Genomic DNA, 11,140 nt, shown 5'->3' on the forward strand with positions numbered 1-11,140 from the left:
TCTGCTCCCACTCTGAAGTCCAAGGTCCGGGGCGAGGTGGCAGTTTAACCTGAGACGTTTAATATTTAAACAGCACAAGAATCTTTTTCTGAACGTTGCTTCCTTCTTCCCCGAAGTCAAGCGGAGTGTAAAAAATAGCTTTTTCATTCCTGCAAGGGACGTTCAGCTGGGCTCGGCAGCTGGGGGTTCTGGGATCCAGAGGTGATGGGACAGGCGAGGGGTTTGCACGCCAAGTGAGCAGCGAAAGTGTGAATTGCACATCCCGAAAAGGCTCTGCTCAGGTCTGTTTGCATTATGCATCTGTCATCTGGACGTCACCAGGTTTGTGTGTGAATGTTTTTCATTTTTTCAGAGAAGTGATGAATGAGGGTGATAAATAAAACCGATGAATAATATTCTCAAGCTGAGTCTTTGACGCAGGAAAAAAAATATTTTAAGACCAACTTCTTTTGCTCTTTGGCAAACGTTCAGGTTTCTTTTCAGAGGAATGTGGTTTGTCCTTCTATTTAGGGTTTTTTTTTTTGTTTGTTTTCCTTTTTTTTTTAACAATCGGCAAGGAGGTATTACGAATCAGCGGTGCGTTTAAATAATGCAACAAGCAGGAAATTATAATGCAAAACATTAGCTGGAAGTTTATTTTAATGCCTTTGTTACAACCGGGAAATATATGCTCTTGGCTACTCCTCCGGAGTCCAGCAGTTGTGAGTGCACTTGCGTTTATGAGAGCAATTGGAACCAAAGTGAAAGCGTTCGTGACAAACCCACCTTGTTTGTCCCTGGTAGTTGGCATTTCAAGATAGACTGCCCCTCGACTGGCAGGCTCTGTGCAAACGTCAGAGCTCAGAGACGTCAAGGATCAATCTTCTCAAAAAATGTTTGCCAAACCTGCTTCCGCTCAGCCGAACGATATTAATCCATTCTGTATGAAACAGTCCTTCAAATTCTCACCTTGTGGTAGCTGGTCTCCAATTGCGCACTTAATATCCAATGCACATTTGTTTATTTTTTTCTGGCTATAGAAACAGGACGTATAAGCCCTGGATGTACAGCTAGGCCTTGATTTAACGATCGTTCAATTAGCGACTGTTCAAAGTTATGATGGTGATGGCATTTTTGACCATCACAGCATCCCTGAGGTCATGTGATCAAAATCCGGGCAGTTCGCAACCAGCAAGTATTTGCAACGGGGGTCATGCGATTGCTGCCTTCCCAGGGCGTTTCCTCAACAGGCGAAGTCAGGGGGGGGAGAGCTGCACTCACTTAACAACCTTGCAATCTGCTTAGCGATGTGGGGAAAAAAAGGTCATAATGTTGCCTGTGACTCCCTTAGCACCTGCTTCGCTTAGTAACAGAAGTCCCAGTCCCAAACGGGTCATACAACAAGGACAAGCTTTGAGTTTTCTCAAGGCACAAAGGCAAACAATTCCCACCCCAGCGACGAGTCAACCCTTTTTTAAATCCCTGCTTTGGTCCGCGTTGTTGGGATCTTAAACCCAGTCTAGAAATCTGGCTGAGATGAACGACAAGATCGTATCACATCTTGTATCACATTATTGCATCCTTTCTCTGCATTTCTGCAAAAGAATCCAGCCAATCACCCGTTGGGTAGAAAAAGCTGAAAGGATCCCACCCAGTGGTGGGATTCAGCCAGTTCACACCAGTTCATCAGAACTGGTAGCTATTTTTTTGTGGCCCAGGCCCAGAATGGACTTCTAGAAGCAGCATCCACACAGAGAACCGGTTGTTCACCTATTGAATCCCACCACTGATCCCACCCCACCCCCAAACCAAAGAAAAGAGCAGGGTTATAGGCCACCAAATCCCACAAGCTGCTAGTCCTCAGTGACATGTGACACGACCATTCATCTTTTTAGATTCGTATGTAGCGCATATTCTTCCCGCCAAGGGTAATAACTTCGGCAAATGGGAGAAAAGTCGCTGTGTGGTGCGGAATCGGATGTGAGGTTATTTGGAGTGTCGTACCAACGGAAGGAGTGAGAGAGAAAGGATGCAATGGGAAGGATAGAGAGAATAATTTCTCTCTTTGTATTACACACATGGGGAAACGCTGGGTCAGCCTCGACTCTTCTCGTCAACTCCATCAAAGCATTTTAAAAAAATATCTGCATTCTCGCTAGCACATTTGGCTAAATATCACCTAACCCAGGGGTAGACAACCTTGGCTCTTTTATGACTCGTGGACTTCAACTCCCAGAATTCCTGAGCCAGCCATGCTGAGGGGAAAGGAAGAGGTTTCCAAGCTGAGTCATGCTGGCTCAGGAATTCTGGGAGTTAAAGTCCATGAGTCATAAAAGAGCCAAGATTGCCTACCCCTGAACTAACCGGTAAGATCCCTTTTACAAGTGATCCTCGATTTACAACATTTCATTTAGTGACCGTTTAAAGTTACAACAGCACTGGAAAAAATGATTTTTGACCGTTTTTCACATTTACGACCCCATGGTCACATGATCCAAATTAAATCCTTGGCGACTGACTCATATTTATGATGGTTGCCGTGCCCTGGGGTCACAGGATCTCCTTTTGTGACCATCTGACAAGCAAAGTCAAGGGGGAAGCCGCATTCATTTAACAACCATATTACCAATTTAACTGCAGTGATTTAATTAATAATGGTTGCAAGAAAATGGGGGCAGAAATCACTTTTTAACAACTGTCTCACTTAGCAACAGAAATGTTGCACTCAATTGTCGTAAATTGAGGACTAAATGTATAATCGAGCATCCATTGCAACTACCATCCTTTCCTCCCCGGAATAAACTATGGGGGAAAAAATCACCACACTGTGTTTGCCACAAGGATGCACAGCACCAAATGACAAAGGGATCTTGCCAACAGCTTCTGTGTTGTTTGTAATTTTTTTTTAAAAAAATATGCACACCATGTTCTGCAAAAGCACAAACATCTTGTATGAATCCTCTTTCTCCAACTTACTGTTCTCCGGATGTATCAGTCTGGGCCCAGGCCAACTGGAAGTGATGGGCAGTGTAGTCCAACCTGCCTGGAAGGCAACAGGTGGCAAAAGCTAATTTTAACCAGCAAATATAGAGATGAGATTAAGGCAGGAATCCTCCACCTGATATGTGAGATGGATATATTAATCCGTCTTTCATTGGCAGATGTTTCTACAAAGAGGTAACTTTAAGACTTGTGGACTTCAACTCCAGAATTCCCCAGCCAGTACATCCCTTCCCCAACTGACTGGGGAATTCTGGGAGTTGAAGTCCACAAGTCTTAAAGTCGTCAAGGTTGGACACCTCTAGTCTACCGTACCTGCCAACTTAGTTTCCTAACAACATCAGAAGAGCCCTGAAGGGCCAACTTAGCCAACCCCATCCAGTAATCATGGTAGCCAACTAGATTCACTGTGGCATCTGAATCAACCGGTGTTTCAATGCCTGGTAGGAAGCCCCGTGTCAGCAGTCCTGGAACCAATGGCTCCTGGGAACCGAGGGTCAAAGGGTGCCCCTCTGCATGTGACCCAGCATCCTCTTGACCTTCCCTTCCACTCTCATGAACTTGAGTTTCTTCCAGGGGTTGACCGTCTGTCGTCGGCTGCACTGAAGATCTTCCAGGAGCAGCCCCAGATGTTGCTGCACCCGGTCCCGGTCCCAGATGGGCAGGTTCTTCTGGACCACGTTCAGGATGATGGCCCAGTAGTCGGACACATCTGCTCCCATGGTCAGGTAAATGAGCACTCGGAGGCCGTCCTGGTTCTTGCGCAATTCGTGCAGGGCTTGCTTGCCTTCTTCGCTGATCTCGTTGAAGTACAAGCTGGGGAGGAGGAAGAGGAAGAAGAGAAGGAAAGCTTTAGGAGCTAGAAGCAGGACAGGTCCACGTGAACTGACCAGCCAGCTCCAATGGGCACCCTTGGCTGCCAATTCCAGAGACAGGAATTCTGGAAGTCATCCCCAACAGATCTGAAAGGGGTCAGGTTGGAGAACATCACGATAAAATGGCATTTTTATTTATCCATTTGTATCCCACCTTTATTATTTTTACAAATAATTCCAGGTGGCAAACATATCCTATACACTTTCCTATACACTTTCCCCACAACACAACAACCCTGTGAGGTGGGTTGAGCTAAGAGAGAATGACTGGCCCAAAGTCAGCCAGCCAGCTTTCATGGCTAAGGCGGGACTAGAACTTGCCGTCTCCTGTTTTCTAACCTGGTGCCTAAATGATAGTTGCCTTGAATTTGAACTGAATTGAATCCAGAAATCATAGTCTCCTTGAATGAGACTTTTTTTTTTAGTTTTTTAAAAACTTCATAAAATGGTCAGCATCCCACAATGGCAAAAAACACCCAGCCCATTTAATTGTTCTGCTTCATCCTGCTTTGCATCCCAACACAATCCAAGCCAGCTGGTTAGGATACATTTGAAAAGTAAGGAGATGAGATTTTTATGGGCTCTCTTGCACTTCCTATTTAAACTGTCATGTCCCCCTATTTCAAGCCCACCATCCAGTATTTTCTGCTTTATGGACACTCAGATCAAAAATTCTCAGTTCTATTGAATAATTACCAGTGAAAACCCTTCGTCAAAGTAAACTATAAATGGACTTTTGGGAAAGAAGTTTCCATAATTTCATGATGTGCTCCTGAGGTTCTACAGAGGACCAAAACTTGAGGGTACAGAATTTTGAGTCCCTCAGTGATGGACTTCTTTCAAAAGCCAGCCCAGTCTTCCGCGGCTTTCAGTTGTCTCCTGTTCCCTTCCCTTCTGCTGTGAAAGTCAAACTAGAACATGGGGGTTTCCTTCTCTCTGCCCATGATCTTGGGACCATCAAGGAGACACCCTTTGCCAAAATTCTCAGCAACCCAAAGGCGTAACAGAACTCCAGACACACGTGCCTTGGACGTTCAACTAAGAAGTGGCATGGGAAACTCACTGCACTTTTTCCAGCGTTGCGTGTCTCTTGGCCTCCTCAACCAGGGCCAACGCAGCTTCATCGGTCAACGAATTGTAGGCCACATCAAGCTCCTGTAGGTGCTGGTTCTGAGCCAGGTGCTGGGTGATCACCTTCACGCCCTGGTTCCCCAGGGAGGTGTGAAGGAGTGAGAGATTTCTCAATGAGCTGTTGCCAGCCAGGCCTTCAGCTAGATAGTGAGCCCCCTCCTCGGTCAATGGATTGTCCGCAAGTCTGAGGAGGACACAGTAAACATCAACACAGGAGACCTCATCACCTTTTCCACTGCCCAACCTCCTTTAATCAGATGTCTTCTAGACAGGCCGACCTATAGACTCCATCATTCCTGCAATCCCAAGAATCTTTTGCCTGATAATGTTTGTTGAGAAGATCAGTAGTAGAAAAAGAAAGCATCTCCTTCCACAATTCTGCTATCTTCTCTCATTGTTGTGCCCTTGGTGCCATCCAGAACTTTGTGTATATATGGTCAAATTTTGTACTGGCCAATCAAGAGTGGCATCTTGCTGCTCTAGCAAACATTACTTGCGTGTTTTGTCTACAGGGTGCATGCTACGCTCATAGGTATGCTCCGAGAACATCAATCCAACAAAACAGAAGGGCTGGACTATCCTGCATCTCACGTACCCATCCAAGGCCGATTACAAATTCACCCATCCCAACCTGCTGTTCTCCAGAAAAGTGGAAGGCGCTGAAGACCTGGTTCTGCCAGAGGGCCTGGAGAACCCAGAGCGGGATACAGCCCAGCAAATGGCTAGTTTAATGTGTGTTGCCACTGGGCCGGAGGATTATTATATTATTTTATTTTTCCTCTTGTTATTTTATTTTTATAGGGTGTTTTTTTTACTGATGTAAGCCGCCTTGAGTCGCCATGTGTGAGTAGGCGGCGATACATATTTTCTAAATAAGAAATAAATAAAAAATATTCCTCAACAGTAGAGTTGCAAGCAAAGCTTCTCTGGAGAGCAACAGGACAGAGAGAGAGAAGGGAGAAATTTGTTTAGGTGGAACATCACAACCAAGTCAGAGAGCTGACTGGGCCTAGAGAGACCAGCTTCAAACCAGCTTTGATGTCTCTCACCCGTTCTTTTCTCTTTCTGCTTTGAGTTAAGAGTTTGGTTTCGACCTACAAGTCATCAGAAATATAGCTCTCCTTGTCTGCCTCGCCAAGGTGGAAGCCATCCTCCCACTCAGCCTTCATACTCACCGCAAGGTGTCGAGCACACATTTGTCATGCAGAAGCAGATTCCGGATCTCCTTGCATGCCTCTGGACCCAGACTGTTGAGCTGCAAACTGGAGGAGACAACAGAACAACGTTGGAGTTGCAAGTCCAGCATCCTAGGTCAGTTTCCTTGATGTATCGGGCTGGGCTCCCTTTGACCAGGCTTGCAAGGATGATGGGATATGTAGTACCCCAAAGCTGGTGGAACTCTGCCCCAGGAAGCTTCCCGGCTCTCAGACTCATCTTCAGTTTCAACCATAAAATGACTTTCTAACTTTCTGTCTGATTTTGCCACCCTCTGGTCAAAGTCAAGACTGCAATTTTCTAGCCATTAAAAAATAACGCATTGGAACTGATTCACCAAATGATTACCGAATTTCCTAGGCATTTTCTGCAAATAATCTATTTTCAAAGGGTTGGGAGTAGGGGTGGTACAGGATGTTCTCTCCAATTTGCTGGAAACATCTGTATTTTCTGCTCAATCCTTTAAATTTAGCATTAACTTCCCTTCAAATAAATACGGTAAACCTGCCAGAAAAGCAGGATGTCTTAAGAACGGCACCTTGGTATGTCTAAGAAACCAAATGAATTCACTTTCTTAAAAAAACAAAAAAGCAAAAACATGAATTCAAAAAAAGATGTGGGTTAAATGCACATCGTTATGTAAAAAAGTAGGGTGAAACTTTGCAATTATTGCAGCACTCTAGGAAGTTCCTTAGATTTAATTGCATATAATAATTGAAGCTTCACCCTGATGTGAATTGTGTGGATCATGCTCAGTTATAACATCGTAACTCACTGGAGTTTCTTGCATCGTAGCAAAATAGGGAAGAGGGTCTTCAGGCTGCTGACATCGAGATGGCAAGAGGCAAGATTTAGCTCCTCGACGCTGTGGCTCGTGGTACCCACCACTGAAGCCAGGACTGCACATTTGAGAGGGGTCATCTTGACCGAAGAGAGGTTGATGGTCCTCAAGGACTGGATAGCCTCCGCTGTGAAACGTTCGTTCTGGAACTCGTGTAAAAAGAAGAGATAGTCCATCAGCTCGGATGGCGGCAAGCCCTTACGGCTATTCCGGATGACCGTTTTCTTCATGGCCTTGGCAATCTCAAAAGCAGCCAGGTTCTTGATAGGACAGCCCAGTTGATCCAAGATGGCCCGGTTACGCCGTGACAGCAACCCACCCATGAAGATGGGGAAGAGTTCAAAGACCTCATCGTCGGAAGCTTCATCTGGGTGGCGCATGGGGCCTTCCACCCCAAGAATGCTGAAGTTGATCTGGTCCAAGACATCGTCATTGAAGTAGTCCTCCTCTTTGAACATCTCCACGGCCATGGTGCGGGCGATGGTGTCACGGTCTTTGGTACTGAACCGGCTGAAGTAGCGGGGGAAGATCTTGATGAGGTTGAAGAGAAGGGGCAGGATGCGCAACGGCAAGAATTTGGAGACCACGCTGAGCACCAGGGCCACATCTTCGCCAACTTTTCCAATAATTTCAGAGACTTCCTTGCCCACCCGTTGCACCAGGGTCTTCTTCTCCCCCAAGACCACGTAAAGAGCTGCCAGGTACTCTTGCATGGCGGGGATAGTGAAGACAAAAGTGTGTTCCTTGCCTGATTGAACACAGGGGGTCAAGAAGAAGCGGAGAACGTCGCTCCGGAAAGTGTTCAGGAGGTTAAGCTCACTCTCCGTCTTCATCTCTACCTCAAAACAGCGGCGGAGATCCTTCTCGGTAAAGCAAGTCTGTCGAGACATCACCCCTTCATAGGCCAACTTGCCCACCGTCTTGGCCACATACTTCATCATGGAGATGTTGGAGGGATCGGTGCTGTCCAGCACTTCCCCACTGAAGTTGAGCCGTAGGAAGCTGGTGTAGATCCCCGTCAGCGTTTGAGTTGGAGGCACCGTCTTGGTAAAATAAAGGAAGTGCAAGGTAGTGCACACCAACCAGCAATAAGAAGGAAGGAAGCAGGCAGCCATAATCTGGTTGTGCCGCTCCAGATTCCTTGACAGCATCTCCAGAAGGTTGTCCTGCTCATTTGCCTGCTCTGCCGTGGGGGGACCAGCGATTCTGACACACTCCGGCTGCCTTAGGCGCATCTGGAAGTAAAGCTTCTGGAGGTTGAGGTCCGAGAAGCCACAGACTTCAACGTAGCGTCCCACAAACTTGCTGGGGATTCGACGTGCCGCCGAAGGGCGAGTAGTGACAATGATGCTGGCCTGGAGGAATGGAAACCAACTGGAGTTAATCACAAGTCACAGACCCACTGGTGTTTAAATGGCATTCATGATGGAACAGCAGGAGAAGGGCGAGATATGAAATTATGAGTCCTGATTATGGGACTCCTCAGTACAGAACCGGTGCAATTTAGTTTCTTCACCACTCATCATTATCATCTGTAGTGGTTAGTAACCAATAAAAGAGAATCTTTGTAGCTCAGGGTTGAAATGAGGAGTCCTTGGTGCTCTCTGAGCTTGGTTGTTTTCTTGCATGACCCAACTAGGTAACATCATCAGTGCTAGAAGGGAGCGGGGTTTTGCTCTCTGAAGCCCACTCCCTTCTAGCACTGATGATGTTACCTAGTTTGGGTAATGAAACTTCTGCAAGAAAACCACCAAGCTCAAAGAGAACGAAGGGCCCCACAGTCCTCTTCCTCCTCCTCCTCCTCCTCCTCCTCCTCCTCCTCTCCTCAAACCCCACTTCCTTCTAGCACTGACTATGTTACCTAGTTTGGGTAATGAAATGTCTGCAAACCCACCCCCCAAACAGAGAGCACTAAGGACCCCTCATGGTGGTTAATGTTCATTCCATTTCTATCCCACTTGTCTTCCGATTAGTTCAAAGCAGACTAAGTAAGGGATAGATAGGCAAAGTTCACCCAATAAAATATATTTTAAGCATTTGCCCTAAGCAAAGAAAAGATGATTGATTTCCACTACTTAATAAAAACTAATCCCATCCAAAGCAACCCTAATTTGCAAATCTCAAGGCTACCCATCTGAGCTGCCTCCTTGGTGAAAGCAGGGAGAAAGAAAACACAAGAGGGAGGGCACAGTGTGGTCATCTGCCAATCCCTCACCACAAACCTCGGGCATCATGTACTTCCTGAGCAGGTTGACGACAATAGCAGCTGGCAAGGTGGGTTCATTGGGGTCACCACAAAGCTCAGTGCGGGCCAAGCGAAAGTCCAGATTGAGGCGGTCAAGGCCATTGAGGATGAAGAGCACCTTGAGGTTGCTGGAGCCAAGCAGTGGAGCCACATCCCGGAGGTGGAGGTATTTCTTGGTCACTAGACGGCGCAAAGACACGGGGCTGTTGCCCTGCGAAAGGTCTTCACAGGAGAAGGGAAGGAGCAGCTCAAAATGAGGAAGGTGCCCATGACACCAGTCCATCACCATCTTCTTGATGAGGGTGCTTTTTCCGGTGCCCACCGTTCCATAGAGGACCACATTCTTCACTTCTTGTCCACAGGGATCCTCGTCAAAAAGGTTCTGGAGACCAATGGTATGACAGCAAGAAGCTTGGAGTTGGTTCTGAATTGTCAGATCTGTGGATGGTTTCAGGATTTCCTCCAGGGAAGTCTCCCGGATCACTGGATCGATGTGGGTAGCGTCCAGAGCAAAGGAAGGCCCAAACTGTCTCTCCTCATTGGGCTGCCGGCAAAACCAATCCGCCAGACTTTTCTTGTGTTTTTGGATGGCTTCTGAGGAGGAACAAGAGAAGGAAAGGTGAGAAGAAGGTTAAGTCCCTTGTTATTGCTTTCAAAAACATATCCCTAGACATCGGGATACATGGGTTGTATCTGATGGACTTTCATAACCCATCAATCCTCAGAGGAAGGAGGTCCACAGGTTTACCAGAAGTTGCGACGTTCTTCGGCACTCTCTGGTTTGACTTGGGGGAAGCAGGCCGAGATGTTGCCTCTTGTAACATTCCCTGGTAATGGGTGAAGTTCCTGTGGAGGAACAAAACTGTTAGAAGAATGATGTAACTCTGATGCCAAGATTTGTGGGCAATACTACCAAGTGGGCCCAGAAAAAAAAAAAAGCTGAAATCAAATCAATTTTAGTTCACATGATTCATTATCTATTTACTCTCTTATATTTAATTACTCCATTCTCTCCTCATATTCAAAACTACATTACGAAGACAATTTTTGGAGGAGCTCTGGAGGCTAAAGATGTTCTTGGGAATCAACAAGAGTGTAAGTGTAGACCACAATCCTGCAGTAGATAATGGCCGTAGCTTTGTAGAAGAAAACATGTTTCCAAGCAGAAGACTATGGCTCCAATCCCTGAATGTTAAGGTAAAAGAGGGAGTGGTAGATGGAAAAGACCCTTTTCTTCTTAAGAGTCCCCAAAACTCATGTTAGATGGACTAGGTAAACCAATAGACTGCTCTGGAACAAAAGGGATCCTTGGTGCGGCTATTAAATATTAGAGCTTTCTAGAGTTGGCTTCTTGTAACCCCTGGAATGAATTCCAGAAGGCTGCTAAGGAAAGGTTTTTTGACTCCCCAAGATGGCAGAACTCAGAAACTTTTCCAAGATGGAATAAGAGCAGGGGAGCTTGCATGATCCTTCAGTCAAGGTTGGACCACAATTCCCAACCTTCTCAGGTGGCCTGGAGAATAGCAAAGAATGCTGGGAGCACAACATCTGGAAGGTCATCAATTCATCTTCTTTGCATGCTCTGAAGCTTTGTCTCGGTCTATGGGGTGACTACCCTCAATGCTGAATCCCTCACCCGCCCACCCAGGAGCCAACGTCTTCCATTCCCCAGAAGAAACATCCTGTCCACCTGGAGCTGAGACCTCAGAGGTGTGCTCTTACCTGAGTGGAGATGCCAAGGAGCACCGAATCTGATCTAAGTAAAATATTCTTTTGAGGAGTTGGCTTCTCCCTGTATCTCAGATCAAAGAAGACAAAAAAGAAAAAAGAAAGCAATTATGAAGCTATCCATTT

At 46.3% G+C, this 11,140-nt stretch overlaps 1 protein-coding gene across 1 annotated transcript; it reads right to left on the minus strand.

Moving 5' to 3' along the window:
* Nucleotides 1-3,476: 3,476 nt before the first annotated feature.
* On the minus strand, nucleotides 3,477-9,869 carry NLRX1 (NLR family member X1). Its single transcript, XM_029283658.1, has 5 exons — nucleotides 9,264-9,869; nucleotides 6,976-8,396; nucleotides 6,161-6,247; nucleotides 4,918-5,169; nucleotides 3,477-3,795 (listed from the first exon to the last, which is right to left on the minus strand). Exons 1-5 carry the CDS (start codon nucleotides 9,573-9,575, stop codon nucleotides 3,477-3,479), a joined length of 2,391 nt encoding a protein of 796 aa, XP_029139491.1. The 5' UTR covers nucleotides 9,576-9,869.
* Between the last annotated feature and the right edge of the window lie 1,271 nt (nucleotides 9,870-11,140).

This window comes from Protobothrops mucrosquamatus, unplaced genomic scaffold, assembly GCF_001527695.2.
Source record: "Protobothrops mucrosquamatus isolate PMUCROS unplaced genomic scaffold, P.Mucros_1.0 scaffold169, whole genome shotgun sequence".
Taxonomy (NCBI): Eukaryota; Metazoa; Chordata; class Lepidosauria; order Squamata; family Viperidae; genus Protobothrops; species Protobothrops mucrosquamatus.